Raw genomic sequence first — 19,424 nt, forward strand, 5'->3', positions numbered from 1 at the left:
GCACTCCTAGTTTTTTCCAAAATGACCTACTTTCTCTTACCCAAACTCACCTCTCACCAACCTCTCTTTCCACAGGCTGCCCCTAATGCCTAAAGTGCATTTTATCTCCTAGGTTCTTCCTAGAATGTTTAGCTCCTTTCATGGCTCAACTTGAGTCGGGATTTCTTAGGAAAAGTCTTTTCAGACCTGCCTGGTCGATGCTCCACTTCTTCTTCCTCACATTGTCTCATATGTGTTTGCTATATACATGTTATAATACGTATCCCACCTCCCCTAACCCCTAACCACCATTTAACCTTGAATTGAAATATTTATTTAGAGCAGTTGCTATTTTTCATTTTGTCTTTGTCATCAGTGCCTTGCACATAGTAGATGCTTAACAAATTCTTGTTGAATTGTTGCAATAAGTTGAATGTTTGTTAGAGTGAGTGGGCAGTATCATAAGACACCAGATGGCTCCCACCACTCAAAATTTGGTGTAAGTTATTTGACTTCAAAGATTTCCTTTTTATAAAAATTTTTTGAACATTAATAAATATTTTTAAAATGTCCTGTTATTTCCTTGAACATGCCTCTGTGTTTTTGAGTTTTATTTTTTAATTACTTTTCATTGTTTATTCTTTAACTATTCAATTTAATTAATTATTTAACTGTTCTATTACTCTAATTAGTTATGTTTATCATTCACTTGATACTATAAGTGATACAAAGTATCTAGAACCATGTTTCTTATATTTGTGATTTATCTTTCCAGTTCCATTATATGTACTTGATTTTTTAAAAACAAAAAGTCATAGAGAAAGAATTAGAGGTTTCTGTCCAATATCACTGATTTGGACTTCTTATAGTCATTGGGCCATAAGCTACTTGAGAGGCCTTTCTTTGCATCACCAGTGCTTAGCACAATGCCTTGCCTTGCACAAGGTAAGTGTTTATTAAGTGCTTGTTGACTGTCACCTGTAGACATGAGCTTTAATTTATCCAATTGCTATATTTTAAGGTATTTTTAACCAAAGAAATGAGTCAAATTGGTATTGGCAGATCAGCATCAAACAGGCAGCTCTCCAACCCAAATCAGAATAATTGTTTTAACCTAAACACACTGAGGCCAGATTCACATAGTTGGGAAGCATTATTCTCTACCTCCTGCACACCTGGCCTAACCCCAGCGTTTAATCCCTTCGTCTGAATAGAACCAAGGGACAAGAGCAAACAAGACCAAAGAATCATGAAACCAATCTAATGAGAAAAGCACATGAAAAGCAGTAATGTATCATTTACTAGCGTCTTTTAGGTTGATCTCCAATACACAACCAAAAACCAGAACATAAAGGTGTGTGTGTGTGTGTGTGTGTGTGTGTGTGTATGTATATAGGTATCTACAAAGCCACAGACTATACAGACACAGAAGTTCACGCACTTTACTCAGGAGAGTCACTCAGGCCTTCACTCAGAGCCTTTATTCTCTTAGGCACAGAGCAGATTAGGATCGTTGAATGGGAAAAGGGAGTACAACTAAAGTCAGCAAGAAGGTTTTGCCAATAGACAAACCTAATAGCAAAGAAAGTATTCAAATATTTATAAAATCAGATATAAGAAAGTTTTAAAAATATTTTGCAGTCAACTCATCTATATCGTAAGAGAAAAGAGACATCATACAATACAATCATTTGTACAATAATGAATAAGCTTTCTTATCAAGAAAAAAAGGTATTTTTTTCTATTAGGTTCTCTTTACAAAAATAGGAAAATTCATACTGTATTTTATAAATATTTCAATCCAAAATTATTAAAATTTGAAAAATAAACTATGAAATTTGAAAGAATCAGCTTTAGTTATATAGAAACTTTGTTTATTTGGACTAGCTCATTTCCTATGGGTGCAGATAAATGAGGTGTTACCATATGTCTCTGTCATGGATAGAAGATTAGAAGACCAAGGCTAATTTCTCTCTCAGTGCAGATGAATCTAGCTCAATTACTCCTCTATGTTACTGTATCTTGGCCTAGTAGATAGAGGGTTAGAAAGACCTAAGTTCCAACCTTACCTCTGACTTACATTGGTTGTGTGAGGATTGGCAAGGAACTGAACATCTCAGTGTGCCCATGTAGGTAACATCTAAAATTATAGATTACATGTAGGAGGTTGATCTTCATCAAGAAAAAGAGTTTATACATGTGCAGTTCCCTACACAGATAGGTTCAGATGCCATTCTCACCACCCCCATACACACACACACACACACAAACACACACAAATAAAGCATGTCATCTATATATAGAAAAATATAAATAGATTTTCCTTTACCTGTAATCATTAGAATGATAAAGTTAGGTAAGTAAGCTGGCTTGATAATCAACCCAGGCTGGCCTGGGATATGCAAAACCAACCTGTGGGTTTCAGTTGTTGCAAGGCTTTACCAAATCCTAGACTAGAGACTAAAATTAGCTTTTTAAGCTTCTATGACTTGACTAGGATTGTATTGAAGGAAGAAGTGCAGATTTTGATTACTTGAATTTTCTGGACTATATCTCTATTTTTATCCTCAAATTTTGGAAATAATTCTGAGACAGGTGCTTAGGCAGCTTTTTGGACATATGAAGAGAACATAAGGTATGTCTGTGGTGACATTTCTGTGCTTCCAAGTTTTTCTCTCAGAATTTACTTGGGGGCTTGGGGCTCTGTGTTAATAACCTCTCACTCCACAGTATGCTTATCAAGCGTGTAGTAATCCCAACGGCCTATTAACTGTACCACTGCTCAGTGACTTCTGTTGTTGAGATGCCTTTGAAGTAAAGCATTGGATTGTATTGACGCCGATCTGCTTTTGGTTTCATATAATTCCAGGCTTGAACATTATAATGAAAACTATAAAAATCTACTATTCTAAATGTAATATAAAAATAGTTATTTGGATATTCCCATTCAGCTGGTTGCTGATTTGGGGACTTGTCTACTTAAATCTCCTCTGGTTCCAATATTACTCCATTGTCCTTGATTGTTATCATGATACCTAGGGATGAGATTGTAAACTTTCTATGTGATCTTATTCCACCAAAGAGGCCATCAGGAAACCAGTTCAATCATGTTACTTCCAGTTTTTAGCTTCTGTATATAGAGAACTGTGCACATTTATAAGATTGGGAAAAAGGCATTGAAAAAGTCTGCCCTTAGAAGTCTGTTGCATCTCAGTCAGTCAACAAGTACCTTTTAAACATTTGCTGTGTGCTCAGGGAAAAGGTGGAACTTGAGCCAGTAGTAGTGTTGGGTAGGTGGTGAGAAGACCAGGAATGATATAAAGATCAACTAATAAAGTGATGAGTCAGCCAGATGGTTTAGTGAATAGAGTGCTGGGCCTGGGGTCAGGAAGACCTAAGTTCAAATCCAGTCTCAGACACTTACTACCTGTGTAACCCTGAGCAAGTCACTTAACCTGTGTTTGCCTTAATCCCCTGGAGACAGTGTAGTCCATGGGGTCATGAAGAGTCAGACACAACTGAACAAATGAAAAAAAAAAACAATAGTGGGGTCATAAGTCTATGTAAATAAATGGACCATACAGAGAGTACATGAATCCTGTGAAAATACACAGTAAAGGAAGAAACCGAGTTAGCATGAATATGGCTATGACAGAAGCACAAATATGACCCTTGGACAGCTTTGTCCTCCGTGACTATTGACATTGAGATCCTCTGTCATTCATGGTTCTCTTCAGATACTGTAGCTTCAGATCCCAATAGGAAAACTCTGTTTTCCCTCATCTAGCCTTAGAGAGTGTCCATAGGCACTCTGGAGCCCCAGGGATCCCGGCCAAAGTCCTGACTGCCCCTTTCAAAGCAAGCTCGATTACTCCTCTATCTTACTTCATTTTACTCTCCTTCACACATGTTGGAGTCCAGCCAAAGGAGACTTCTTACTGTTGCTTTGGTATGTCACTCCAGGTCCTGTCTCTCTCTGCCTTTTGCAGGAGCTGTCCTCCAGACCTGTAATGTTCCCTCCACGTAGTCATTTTTAAGAATCCCTCGTTTTTTTCAAGGCTCAGCCCAAGTGCCCTTCTCTGCAAAACTTTTCCTGATCTCCCCTGCCCCAGCTAGGTGGCACAGAGAGTAGGTGTGCTCTACTTGGAGTCAGGAAGACTCCAGGGAATATCCTGCTTCAGAGACTGACTGTGTGACCCCCAGCAAATCACTCAACCTTCAGCCTTGGTTCCTTCACCTGTAAAATGAGGATGATAACAATACCTCCATTACAGTGTCCTGAGGATGAAGTGAGATCATACGTAGAGCACTTTGAAAATCTTAAAAGCACTATATAAATGCTGTATTAGTAACCTTTCTCCTAATATTTGTCATGTATCTATTTTGAATTTAACTATACATATATATTTTACTTCTTTCCCCTAATAGAATGCTAAGCTTCTAGAGGACAGATACTGCTTGACTTTTGTCTTTCTACTTCTAGCACCTGGCATAGTGCTTGGGATATAATAGGTACTTAATAAATGCTTATTGATTAACTGATTTTGCTGCTTCTCCATTGCTATTATTACCAAAAATATTAAGCATATGTCCAAATTCCAATACCTTAAGCCAATTAGAGTAGAAACTAAAGGAAATTTAAAAAAAACAACAAATAGGTAGTAGAATTAATGAAAACCAGGAAGAGAACTTAAAAGAAATTTAATGTCATTTTCTTCTCTTCTGTGTTTGTTTTCTGTCTTTTCACCCTCCCCTGAATCATGGCATGTTTGTTTTCTGTAAAGATTTGCTTACTCTTATGTACACTGCTACTCTTAAGATATTGTGAACTCTAGAACTCTAGAAGCAGTTGAGTGTAATAATAAGAAGGACTCTCTGCAAGATATTCCAAACCAGAGCAAAATTTCAAGGAACAAAAAAAAAAAAAAAGACTTGTGAAATTGTATTATTGTTAACGGAAGTTTGACTCTTTTACCCTCCGTGAGTCAGATTTTCTGCCTTCTGTGGATGAATTTAAAGTCAATCACTTTAGTATATACTCAGCTCTGAACTACTTTGATCATGGAAAATGTGTGCTAGGATCAACCGAGACAAAGAGTCAGGTTTATTAAAGAAATTAGAATAGCAGACTAAATCCAAACAACATTTTATAAAATTCCTTGGCATTATTCACGTTTTTTCCTTATCCAGAAAAATCTTCTGTGTTCTATGTTGTATACCCAGAAGCCAGTAGAATGAGTGTTATATTTATTAAAGACTGGAACAGATTACCAAGGAGATTGTGGAATCCCCTTCCACGGAGAGCTTTGTATGATAAATCTTTCTACATGGACTGGTTAAGGTGTGTTACTACCTCTGAGTACTTGGCTAAATTATGTGGCTCTTTCAATTCTAAAATTATATAATTAAGACCAATAAACATTTATTATGCCTAATCAATATGCTGGGAAACAAAGTTAGAATTTGCCTATATTAATTCATTAAGCTTGCAATCTCATTAGATGAATAGGGTAAATATAAGGAGCAATAATAAGTTAGTTATGAAAAATCTGGGTAACAGTAAAGGACAAAGATCTGAAGATCCATTGTGCTCTTTGATCCTGAGTCTGTTTCAGTTATTTCAAATGGTTCCAAGGTGGCTCAACATGGATTTCATGGGAAGAGTCATGATGAGTAGTTTTAAAATTGTGCCTTGTCCATAGTTTGCATTTGATACCTCTAAGATCCTCTTTTGACTCTGATTAGTGAGCAGGAACAGTTGGAGGTTGACTTCTGATGCTACACTGAAGTGTATTTAGAATATTGAACCAATCAATCAGCAACTATCAATGCAGCACATACTTTGTATAAGCACTGGTAGGCACTGGGAATATAAGTACATGGAATGCAACAGTCCCTTGAGCTGGTGGAAAGTGATGCAGCATTCCCACAGTGTCCATTTTGGGAACTCTTGAGCATCCTGTTTAGCATCAGTCATCACCCATCTCCCAAAGCAGCTCTAAATGGGATTTTGCATCCAGAATATCACAGGAGAATGTGAAGATCAGAGGGGGAAACTCCAGGGGGCAGGAATGTTATACTTGACTGAAATGAAGAATATAAATGTTTAGTAGGAGATGAACAAAGATTCGTAGGCTAACAGAATTAATAAATTAAAAGGACACTGATTAAAATGTACAATGTGTGAAAAATTTCTGAAAGAAAAAAAGTTGCAGTAGTTACCAGAACATGAATGAAAAAAAAAATGGCTGGGGGTGAGAGGGCGGCGAGGGGAAAATAGCTGAATTTTAGAGATATTATGAAGGAACTTATTTGTAGTGACTTTTAGATGTCACAGTGACCAACAAAGGTGTCCATATACCCCAAGGACATTCTAATAAAGCTGTAGTGCTTCTTACTGTTTGCAAATTGCCCCTACTCTCAGGAATGTGAATTCTACTTCTCTGGTAAGTTGGCCTTTCCTTATGATAGGAAACTATTTATACTCTAGCCTTTTTTACCTTTAAGTCATCATCTAAATTAATGATAGATTCCAAAGACTCATGCATATTCAGGGGGTGGATCCTGTACTCCTGTCATGCCAATCTTGCCTTCTCCCTACCCTGAGTTAAAAAGTACTATAGGAGCTTCCAATGCATCTAATTCACTTCAGTTTAATTCATCTTGAATTTATTAATCACTTATTGTCAGGCCATGACTTGGGCTGAGTATTTAAGATAAAAGTATAAATATGATAGCATACTCTGCCCTCAGGTAGTTTATATTCTTCTTGGGAGGCATGTTCACAGATAAGTGAATTCAAAATTTACATAAAACAAACCTGGAGTAATTTCAGCAGGTAGCGTGCTAACAGTAGGGGAGGAGGGAGTCAAGAAAGGCCTTTTGTAGGAAGTGGCACTTAACCTGACTTCCCCTCCCCTTCCAAATGAGACTAAAAATTCCATGTGAATAGGGAGAGAATTCCCATCATTGGGGATAGTTCCTGCAAAGTCACAGAGTTGAGAGGTGGGATATTATTTGCAAGAAATATCAAGTAAATTCTGTGATAAGTAATGGAAGTGAGCCTGGAAAGACTAATTGGAACTACATTTTGAAGGACTTTAAGTGACAGAGGAGTATGTGTTTTATTCTAAAGGCAATAGGGAGATATTGATGTTTCTTCAGCAGAGAAGAGACTGTGCCTTAGATTATTTTGGAAGTTTCACGGAGGATAGACTTGGAGATGAAAGAGACTGGAGGTGGGTAGACAGATGGGGAGACTATTGCAATAGTTAGTCAACAAACATTAAGTACCTGCTGTGTACTAGGTATTGTGCTAAGCCCTGAAGAGTTGTTTTTTGTTTCTGTTTTTGTTTTTAGTATTTCCCTGTTCTCAGGGAACTCACACTCAAAAGAGGGAGAACACAAGTAAATATGTAGAGATTATATACAGGACTTATAGGAAATACTTAACAGAGGGAAGATACTAGAATTAAGAGGGGCTGGAAAAGGCTTCCTGTAGAAGATTGGATAGTAAGCCAGGTGAGAGGTGTTGAGGGCAGCTAGAGGGAGAGCTTGTATGAGTATAGAGAGGGGATGATTACAGGACATGATATGGACAGAAATGACTGCGCTTGGCAACTGACGGGCTGCAAGGAGTGAAGGAGACATGAGTCAAGTATGATTTTATGATGATTATCTGGGTATGGGGAAAGATGATGGTTGAAATGAAGAGTAGTTAGGAGTGTTTGTTTCTCCTAAAGGAGAGGTGGATAATGAATTCTTTTTTAAATGTGTTAAATTTGAGATGCCTATGGGACATATAGGTGGAGATGGGTTCTCACATGTAGATCTCGAAATATGGATGATGTTTTAGCACAGGAGACTAAGAAGGAATTATCGTACAGGTAAGAGGAGAACCAGGAGAGTGCAATCTTGCAAAAATTCTTAGAGGAGAGAGTATTCAAGAGGTTACTAACTCTGGAGTATCTCTGTGAAACCCCAGACTTCTCTCTTGCTGTTGGAATAAGCATATTTTGCAGTTTTGAAGGAGCTCAGGCCTTTTCCTGGGGATTTTTGTGATACCCTGAAAGGTAAGATAGATATGTGATGGACTATTTTACTCTTCTCTTGTAGTAGACATCTATGTTAAAAATGCCAGAAGGAACCCACGGAAATCATAGGATCATAAATTTAGAGCTGGAGGAGTCCTTAAGATTATATAGTCCAACCGCCTGTCAACCGGACTGAACCAGCCTGTAACCTGTGGGTGGCCAGAGCTGAACAAAGCAGGCTAGAGACAGGAGAGTCAGGAATCAAACAGAAGTTTAATTTAAAAGTGAAGAAAATGGGCTTGCAAGCAAGGACACGTACTGGAGCCCAGCCCCTACTGGGGGCAGGGCCCACTTTAGTGTGGAGAGATCTCAATACTTATACCCATGGCTATGCAGTGAGCTTTAGCCCTGACAGTGAGGGATAATAGCAACAGTGTGACAAGTTTGATTCATAGCAGGGCTTCATGACCAGAAACAATTCTGGGATTTTGCTATCACTGAGATTATCCAGAGGGAAAGCTCAAAGGATTGTTGTTATGCCAAACTTGCTGGCCCTTAGCTCTGGGAAACAGGGTTATCTTCTAATATCTTGACATTTCCACCTTTTTGCCAAAGGGAGGGGATCTGAAAGATCTGAAAGGAGAAGCAGGTAAAAGCCAAGATGCCACAAAAGGCCAGTTGGGCCAGGGTGAGATGTTGCCTGGGAGGTTAGTTCCTTGAAGGGACCTATTGGGGAAGTGTGTCCCAGGTGTCATTGCTAGCCACTGTTAGCAAGCAGAAAAGGGGGTGGGAGGTTGCAGCCAAGAATGTAGGGGGAGGAAATGACAACATACATTTGAATCAGGGCCTTGGTGATTGGGCACATAACAAAAGAGAAGAGGGAAAAAAAAGTAGGACAGTATACTCAGTCCTTGTCCGGAATTTTGAGATAACTGTCTCATACGGATGTTGGCTGTTTCTGGGTCCATACTAGATGAACCTTGAGGTCCCTAGAGGGTTCTGCCATTCATTCAGGAGCAGGATCTTTCTTCAGATGATCCAGAAGTCCAACCCCACAAGTTTAACAGCTGTGGGAGCAGTCAGGAGGACCTGGTAGGGGCCCTTAGAAACAATAATTGATTGCCAGCTTTCAGATACACATATCAGTTGCCTGAGATGTACAACTGTGAGAAAACTCCTTGCCTCAGTCTTTGGATCTGAGTTTCTGGTTGCATAACATAAGTCCTTAGTTAAGAGTCTCTAAACAACACATAGAGATAGTCTAGTTTTCCAGCCACACAGGACTAGGTTCAAACAATGCAATAAAGTTTTTTATAAATGGATTATCATTGCATAATTACATTGTCAGGTACAGATCAGGCCACTTACAGGGCTCACAGTGGTTTAATTCTGAGAAGGGAGATTTACATGTCACCAAAGTAACCAAGAAAACAAACATAAACATCTTAAAACAGAAGACCAAAGCAATACAATAGTTACCACCAATATTAACTGGCATCGAGTCTGTTTGTATTTTAGTGACCCATTCTCAGTGTCCATTTAATGAGCACATTTTGAGTCCCAGATGTTTCATGTAGTTATGTGCTCCCTAGATATCTTTTCTTGGACAATATGCCTATTCTCAGGAGAGCTCTAAAAGGAGCTCAGCTTCTCTGGTTCCAAATATAGAGGTTCCTAGATAATTCTGACTTAATAAAATTTAGTACAGTCATTTAAATTTTGTTCTCCAGTTTTGAAACCAGAGAATTTCAGTGTATACATCACTTGCTATTTCTGTCCTTACTTAAATCCTATACCTGGGTATAAGAATCTTTAAATCTTTTAAAAAAAATTATGAGGGTCCATCTGTAAAATGAACTCTTCTGCCTTTTAAAATTATCAGACAGATACTTTATAACAGGAAAATAATTTCACTTTCTTTACAATTATCAACATAATTTAGACGTAACTTCCTTCATCCTTAATTAATAAATCCTTAATCCAATTTGAGAATTTATTACCAAAACGATGCTCAAAGCCTGAATTTCCACAGCAGATAAAATTTTGGAAGCCTATCATATACATTTGTATGTAGTGCTTAGAGAAAACAGTCTAATCCTGTTGTTTTCTCAGCATTTACTATTCCATTTATTTTAGAAAACTTTCACATTACACCTTTGTCTTATTACTTTGTTTAATCATTTCCCCCTTAAGAGGATATCATCTCTATATTATAATTTGACCACAAATATAGGTTAAAATTTTAAGATGTTCATTCTTGCATCCTATTATAGTAACTCAGAGATGTTCCAGTATCATTCTTTTATTTAATAGATTTAGTATTTTACTTCCAAAATTTCTTGATTATATATAGATTTGCTATAAAAGGAAAAAGAGGACATAGTTATAACAATATCATTTCATAACAGAGGGAAAAACTACCTTAACTCTGTTTGATTCTAGGCATGAGTCAAATCTGACAGCCAATCACGTAGTCATAAGGTGTTAAAAGCAAGGCTCAGGATTAACCAGGTGGGGAAATTTCCTTTTCTGCAAGGAAATAGCATAATAGGGAAATAGAGTTAGGAGAGTTAGGAGGATCCTACCTAGGCTGTGCCCAGGTCATCCCCAAAACTTTTCCCAGACAGATATCCATCTTTAGCAGTTCCCAGACTGTAGCACATGGCATTTTCTACTATTGGCTTCATGACAATTCTCAAAGCTCAAAACAATAGCAAAGTACAATCCCAGGAATTTTTACCTTAAATAGCAAAATTTCACTAACCTCAACTTAGGGCTTGAATATCTTTCTTGATGTTTCTTTAATATTTCATTTATCCTTTACTTATAAATTAAAACTTCCCATATTCTGGGGCTTCAGATATACAGCAAATACCTGAGGTTGACTCATCATTGATATGTTGAAACTACATCTTTAAACCACCCTATACACTTTATAATAGCCAAAATTTTCAAATTTGCTATTATATATCATTATTATCTGCTTCATAATAAAATATACTTCATTAAGAATTTAGCAGTTTTCAAATATATATTTTTATCATATCCTTTTAAAAGCTGAATTCATGTGTTAACAGCATCCAGGTTAAAATGTTGCTTTGTTTAGCAATGTTTCTGTTACAATGGTATCTCAATATAAGAGAATTTATATATAAGAAAATTTAGAAATACAATATAAGAGAATTTAGAAATGCAGTAACACAAACAGTAAACTTTAGATGACACCATCAATTGCATTTCCAAATTCTCCCATATAAAGATCATTGATCTTATTTCCTTGGACATTTTGAAACCACTTTAGAGTTCTCAGGTATGGAACAATTACATTCAGTTAAAAAAAATAATGTAGTGCTGAGCATAGCCAGTCACTATGTTAAGCACTTTGCAATCATTATCATTTTGATCTTCACAACAATCCTGGGAGGTAAATACCATTATTATTTTTCTCTTTACACATTAAGAAACTGGGGCAAACAGAGATAAGATAACTTGCCTAAGATTACACAGTTAATAAATTTATGCAACCAGAACAGAGAAGGGTGGACTCACCAAGGGCAGAGGCTAGGTCTTCTCTCTCCCCCACCCCCATCCCCACCCCCACCCCATCTCACCGCCAAGGCAGCAGCAGGGCAGGGTCTGCCAAGAGCTGGGCCTGCACTGGAGATACTGACTGGGCTTTGGTGGGGTGCAGCACAGGGCACTGGCTGCAGAATGGGAATCCCAGGGGCTGGGATGGCTGGTCTAAGGACCTTCCCACTGGTGGTAGTTCCTGGTGACAAGGCAAAGTAGATGCTGGCCGGGAGGCCTGACATTCGAACCGCTACAGCTTTGGGGTCAGGTGCTGCTGGGGCCCGGTGGGCAGGATGTACTGCACCTGGGTGATGCCCCCAGGCTTGCCTAGAGGGGTGGGCTGTAGGATACTCGGGCACAGGGCCCTTGGGGCCACTGCCAATGGGAAGGCCCTGCTGCAGCTGCTGCCTCCGCCCACACCAGGTGGGCCCTGGGCAATGAACTGCACAGCTGGAGGGGAAGAAGTTAATTCAAGTTTTTCTACTTTTTCCAGCATTTTTTTTTCAACACCTGTGTTTGGGCCTCTGATCTGGGAATGAGAGGGCTTAACAGGAAAAGGGTCTGCAACCTGGGGGAGTCACAGAGGATCCCTGGTTTAAACAGTCTTTTCTCTTTTCATAGTTAGAGGGTTATTATTAACAAGAGGTTGCTATAAGGTGCAAATTATTTACCTAATTTTTTTTCTTTCTTCACTCTGGTATTACTTCCAAACTAGCTGCCTTCCTTCATTGCCCTAGAACAATGATGCTATTAATCTTGCCATTCACTTTCAAAACTTTTATAAAATGTAATTCTTTTTTTTCCTTAAAACAATTCTACAGAGTGGTACCCTAAAACTTACCCAAAGTCTTAGGAGTTCTTCCCTGTAATCTTAAAATGATAAATCTTCAAATTCCTATCTAAATCTGTTTTTTAGTAGTTCCACAAACTTTGATTATCTGACTTTATTTCTGTAATTCCAACATCGTCAAAGCTAGAATGACAGGAAAAAATGGTCTGACGCTCCTTTCAGTATACTATGCCACTTTCTGTAGCAAAGAAGAAAAAATGTAGCAGTGAAATTTATAACTGACCTACATGTTATTTGTAAAATAGGTAGCTCTCCAAATTGTAATAGGTAATACCTATTTGTAATACCTAATCATGAAAACCTTTTTTCACATTCATATGCTACTTTTACTTTCTTTGCATTCTAGGGATAATCTTGGCCAATGGGAGAAAATAATTAGAGGAGAGGAAAGTCTTATATGGCTTCCAAACCAGACAGGAACTCCAGAGACCTCTAGCTCACTGCCTTTGAAGATTGATCAACAATGATTATTAGTTTTTGCCTGAAGGCTTCATCCTCATCCCTCTCTTTTTTATATTATTTTATTTTATGGAAGGAGCATGAAACAGAAAAAAAAAAGCCACACCTGCTAAGTGGGACAATCGTTTCAAGGAAGGTAACATCAAGGAGATATCTCAACTGGGTGACTACCTACCAGTCTCATCTGTGATGTACTGTAAACAGTGAGAAACTTGGACTACTCATTCATGTTTTGGGATCAGCTGTCCTAGTAAACTCTATATGACTTGCAAAGTGGCCTTTTCTTATAGGCTTTTGCTGAAGCCTTAATTTAAAACTGAAGAAAATTATACCACGGGGGTACTTTTTAAGTTGTTGCTTTCTAGAGAAGGTTTAAAATGGTACTTTTATTGTATTGTTCTTTGGCAGGCTTTCACAATGATGTTGCTTGGAAGTTCTTGGTTATAAATAGGAATTTTTACACATTACTATGGTGAATGTTTATGTGTGATCTACTTATAATCAGTTTGACCTCTAGCAGAAAACCACTGAGGCTCTAGTACATGGAGTTTCTTTCTGCAGTCAGGAGTGGGAGAAAACCAGTTTCCAGGTTCAGAGCTCTGAAACCCATTTTAATCAGTGATTCCAGCTGACTGTTGCATGCCAGCAGTTGCAGGTTAGGAGAGCTTAACTTTCGATATCATCCACTTTATTTTTTCTAAACACCAAAACTTGGGTAGAACCTTGAACAAAGTCTCATTTACTTCATAGCAAGCCTAGAAATAATTTATTTTTCCTTTTTTTAAAGTTGTACTAGAGAATAAATTCATCTGGCCTTCTCATCCGAAGACTCAAATTTAGTGGGTGTATTGAACAGAAAAAGAAAGAAAGGGGATAATTTCCAACCAGCTTGCCCTGTTGAACACAAATGTATTCTCTTTTATAGTGAGAGAATCTTTTTTGTAACCGGTTTCACAAATGTTGTCCATTTTCAGACACATTTCCCAACTCAAAAAATACTCATGCAAATGGTCTCCAAATGCCAGACATTTTTTTTTTAATTCACCTACTGATTTACTGATCACCAGAACTTTTGATCCACAGCTTTCTTTGCCCATTTGGCAATTTTCTTGTGAGACAATAGTAATGCCCATGTATTTTTATCAACATATACTTGTGGGAGCAACACAGAAGAGCCACAGACACCTGTTTCTTTATTACTGCATACCAGTTTTGTAACCAAACTTCAAGTGGAAAGATCCATAGGTTTTGGTGGCATATTGTTATATAGTCTTTTGTTGAATTGAAAATCACTGTTCATGGTACCAGTTAAGAAAAGAAAGCACAACTCCAAAACACTTTGGACCAGATTTTGTGTGATTTTTGAGTAGTTTACTGAGGAAATGTTAGCCAAACACTTTGAGAGTGAGTGCTGAGGGACACTTGAGTTATTAAAGATGCTGAGAAAGCATTTAGCACAATGCTACAAACTGACAAAGGGTCAGCCTGCTTCCAGACCTGACAGGCTTGCTTAAAGTAAGTACCATTTACTTGAAAAGAAATCAGAGTATTTATTTTAATTTAATAAGTTTTAAAATACCATCTTTATAATATCAGTTACACCCACATTTTTATATGTAGAGGAGCTTTGCATATTAAAAATGGAAAAACATAACTTTGTAGGAAGACTTAGAGGGTTATTGTGAAAGTAATGAGATGGAGTCCACAGGTTGCCCATGAAAATCAGTCTCATTGCCATATTACCAAGCCACTTCCCCATTTGTTGGTTTCTGAACTTCACTTTCCAATTCTCCAGTCTCCAAGTCTCTCTAGAATTCCCATTTATAGTTCACCTGTGGAATCTATTTCCCATAAACCAAAGGAAACACAGGAGCATCACTGTGATTAAAGAAACAAAATTGATGTGTTAAGAAGATGATAAAATCCAATTTATTCTTTGAGAAGAGCTGTTTTAAAATTTATGGGAAATTTATAAAGTCTAAAAAGGGATTGGATCAAAATTGAGAAAAGCCTTAAGTATAAAGAGCATCATGTACATATGAAAGCTTTGTAACAGCGTCCTGCAAAAGGCCTTTACTCCTCCAGGAGTAATTTAGTGATTTTTGTCATCAAGAATTATTAACAAAAAAGAATTCATCAAAGTATTGTATTTGAATTAAAAGCTACTGAAGGACGCAAGTGATTGGTATCTCTCAATCTTAGAAAAACTTGACTGTTTCTCTTTCTGACAGTCAGTACTGAAAATAGTCTTAATCACTTTGCTGTAGGTAGCAGGGACACTTCCTAGGTTGAAAATCTCATCAGTAGCTATATGAAATATAGATTTGGCTGTTTGTTAGCTGATTCTTTGCAAATACTGTTCCAAGAGAGAGAATTTGGCAAAAGACCAAATGATAAACTTTAGAAGTTTGAAATACTACTTTTAGGGCATTCCAGACTACCAAGGTCTCATAGGTTTGTCAAAAAAAAATTTTTATAACGCAAATACTGTAATATTTGGTTAACATGTTGTTTTGGAAAAAATGAAGTCCAGGGGTATTTTTACACTTTGCCAGAAGTTGTCCCAGTACTTGACAGGCAGGCTTGCTGAGCTCTGTTTCCCATCTTTCTCTCGGCTCTTAAAGGGCATTGCATTGCAATGCCTGTAGCCAGCCAGATGCCTTTTATTACCAGAAGTTTTGATGTGCTTCTCTGTAGAGGAATACTTTCTATTTGGCCAATTTTCCCTTGTGGAGTATGAATTAAGGACATAGCTGTGGATATATGGAGTGTTTCGAAGGTTGCAGAAAATTATATTGATTACAATGAGGTACAAATCAAGCAGTTTTCTTGTCACATAGAATGTGTTTGATACTATCTTTCCAGGTGTTGTAAACATTTTTTTTAAAAACCAGAAGATTTTTTGGACAAATTAATGCATATCCATGCAAGCTTCAAAGATTAAAGTCAAACAAAAGGAAACCCTAAACTGAAAGACAGAAATATTATCAATCAGCCTTTCAGAGAGAAACCAGGTTGAATTAAATAAATGTTTGCTCTAAGAGAAAATGGAGCATTTTCTGAGTAACAATTGCTAAACTGCCTTATTCATCAACAGCAAAACAAAACAAAAAACAAACGAACAAAAGTAACAATTGATTGTGATCCCTGGGCCCAGTGCAATTTGACTTTACCTTTGAAAATCCACACCCACTTCTCTTCTTCATCTCTACCTACTTGTCTAGCCCCCACCACTAGTCTTCCACTCCAAATGAAAAGAAAAAAAAAGTTTCTATGAATTATTTCTACAAGCGGTGCCAGAGCTGCAAAAAATTACAGCTAGAAGCCAGATTTTTCTTGAAACGCCATGCACTTTTTGGGATATTTTTAATTTGAAATAACCAGGTCCTAATATGGTTTTTTTATTTTGGCCACATTCAAGCACCCTCAGTATGTTGGTGCATAATACTGATATTTAGTAATCATACCATACACAAAGCATGCTGAAACAAAGCTTTTTCAGCAGGGTCTGTATAGATTTGGGTTTGCATATTTTCTGAAGTGATCTTACTTGTTATTAAGAGTCCTAATAGGGCCAGACTGTTCATTCATACTGCCCCCCATGCCCCCCCCAAAAAGAAAAGCATAACTCACAACTGTTCCCTACAACTTTACATATTCATATGAATGAATGAAAATTTATGAAGTATTAAATTTGTCAAGCACTGTGCTTAGCTGGCTAGGGAATGTAAATAGAAAAAAAATAGTCTCTCTAGGAGCTTATACTTTAATTGGAGAAAACAGCACAGAAAAGATTGAGTCTGTAGGGAGATAAAAAAGCCAGGAAGTCCAATGGGTACAGCAGTGGGGGTGATGTCTAGGTCCAGGGTTCCTTAGACCACATATGTAGGTCTGATGATACTTCCCAGGGTCTGTAGGGCATAGATGGTAAGAGATGCAGGAACTTAGGGAGTAGTAACACAGTAATAGGTGGTATAAGACCTGCTGGTGTTCCATCTCACCAGGGGGAAGAGAGCATTGAACACTCATCTCACCCATAAGCTGCCACAGCCCACCCAAAGAGGGGAAGCAAGGGGAAGAGGACTCCCCAGCTGTATTAACTGTGTTCAACCCTAATAAAGGCTTTTTAAAGGGATAAAAATGGTTATTTAATGAGTAGGGTGATTCTTTTAACAGGCTTTTATTTAACTTCAAACATTCCTGTGTTATCACCTATGATTGTAAACAGTGGACTGGAGGCTATTCAGACTGAGTAAATTACACAGAAACTTCCAGGAACTGTGATTTTAATTAAGATGTGATCTTGTTGGGTTTCAGGTACGCACGTAAACATTAAGTTCTGAAAATCTTGTATTTCAAATGTAGACACTTTAAGCTTCCTTCTGTTTGCTGACTACTTTAATGCTTTTCCTTTATTCACAGGCTAGATATGACATATATTGCAAGTTATTAGCCTGACCTAACATCATTGTAAGATGCAAGTTAGCTGGAATGTGCTGTCACTTGTGATTTTGAGAAGTTTGGTCATAGCAAGAGGTTGTGTTATGTTTACATTCTCACAAATATTGCTCTTATTTATAAAGTACTTTTCCACCGATGTCTTTTTAACTCATATTATTTGAGAGTAGTATTGTTGGATACTAGGCAGGATAGCCTTCATATTCTTACTTGATATCCAGGTTATGTGAATCACTAAATGTACTAGAGGTGTTGAAAGTTGTTGCACTATGATAAAAAAAATGAATTTTGAAATGAATTTTTTTGAAAATGAATTTTTATGATTCTGAATTAAGTATATCAAGGAAGTAAACCTTTGGGTGAGTGGAACCAAAAGACACTGGCTTTCCCACAAATACTGTTTGAACAGTCGGTTGTTTTAAATTTCCACATTATGTTCATTCAAGTTCTAATGTTCTTTTCTCCTCTAAAACCACAATGACAAAGGAAACGTTGCAATGTGTATTTAATTTGAAAATTCTTTTTCCCCCATAAGTGGTAGAAAACTGGTATCCAAGAGCACATTACACTCAATTCAGCTGGTACACTGTGTTTGCTGAAACTAACGGCTGAAAGGGAAACACAAAAGCTGAATTTGAAGAGATGTTGGAGGAATTTGAAGAGAAGACATTACATGTCAGTTTTCAGCTGATATAATGAAATTGTATATTTACAGAAGCCTAATTGAAAGGGTTTTGTTCCAGTTGTAAGCTAAGATGTTAAAATATGTGTTATTTACATACTCTAGTAAGCCTGTTCTAAAACATCATGTTAATTATATCATGACATATGGCATTGTAACATTTATTTCTTCCTAAGGCCATGATACAAAGTGCTGTGAAATGTTTAAATATCCTATTCACGTATCCAATCAGACATTTGAAGCTTATTTTTCCCTATGTATATGGACTGTTCTATATGTAAGCTCCTTTACTGAGTAACTCAGCCAGATTAAGTAAAAATATTCTAGAATTTGTTCTATAGAAGCCATTTCTACACAAGACCCTCACTTGCTCACCAGACCCATTCACTGAAAATAATGCCCTTGCCTAAAACACTGTGATATAGTTACCATGATATGCAGTGATACAGTACATTCATTCTGTCTGAAGACAGAAAATTGCCACCCCTGTCCAAATGAATACTCAGCCAGAATTTAGAGTCTCTATCCCAGCCTAGCAAAGTAGATCACAACCTGCTGGTGGTGGTCTGCATGCTGACCAAAAACTGTTCATGGATGTCAAATTGGGTGTGTGAAGCATCAAAATAGAGAAATAAATAAAAAACTATTTGGTGTGGTAGATCAATCTGTTTCTGAAGGTCTGTTGGGCTAGTCTGTCAAGGAGAAAGAACCTTAAGGTAACAATGTCCAGTTTTGCTACAGTTAATAACTTAATGAACTAAAAATGATTTTCTACATATGACACAAATCTTTGTACAAAAATATGCACAGTGCAATAATTTAAAAAGGTCTTAACTTTGCATTTATAAATTATAAATATTGTACATGGTGTGTAATTTTTCATGTATTCATTTGCAGTCTTTGTATTTAAAAGAATCCTTTATTGTTATGTTTGTATAATAGAACAGTAATCATTTATTATGATCTAGGCAAGTTGTAAATAAATTCATAAACCAAACTGCCAGTATATATGCATATATGGGAGTCCTGTTGGGAACCTATCTTTGTTTTACCTACTGGCCTAAAGCAGCAAGAAATCTTTGTGGATATGTAATTATACATATAAAGTATATATATATATGTATGATACATAAAATATATTTAGAAATGTTCATAATTTTAATGAATATATTCTTTGGTGTGAATATTACTGAATGAATACAGAGTTTTTTAAATACCATTTTTCATGTCCATCCTTTGCTCTCAGTGGTGGAGGGAAGATTATAGAGACTTTGTATAAATTTTTATTGATTAGGGGGAAAAGGTCCTCTCAGAGAAAATTGTAAATTTGTTGCCTAATGACAAATTAACATTACAGGTATTCTCCCTAATCATTTCTTGATTTTTTTTTTTA

The 19,424-nt window shown here is 37.1% G+C and overlaps 1 protein-coding gene across 1 annotated transcript in view; it reads left to right on the top strand.

Moving 5' to 3' along the window:
* Nucleotides 1-19,096, top strand: part of PDE10A (phosphodiesterase 10A) — a 171,018-nt gene extending 151,922 nt beyond the window's left edge. Inside the window, exon 21 of the mRNA XM_027841239.1 lies at nucleotides 12,779-19,096. Coding sequence (XP_027697040.1) covers nucleotides 12,779-12,899 — 121 coding nt within the window. The 3' untranslated portion in view covers nucleotides 12,900-19,096. The remainder of the gene's footprint in view (nucleotides 1-12,778) is intronic.
* The last annotated feature ends 328 nt before the right edge of the window (nucleotides 19,097-19,424 follow it).

Source organism: Vombatus ursinus, unplaced genomic scaffold (genome assembly GCF_900497805.2).
Source record: "Vombatus ursinus unplaced genomic scaffold, bare-nosed wombat genome assembly UNPS02014857.1, whole genome shotgun sequence".
Lineage (NCBI taxonomy): Eukaryota > Metazoa > Chordata > Mammalia > Diprotodontia > Vombatidae > Vombatus > Vombatus ursinus.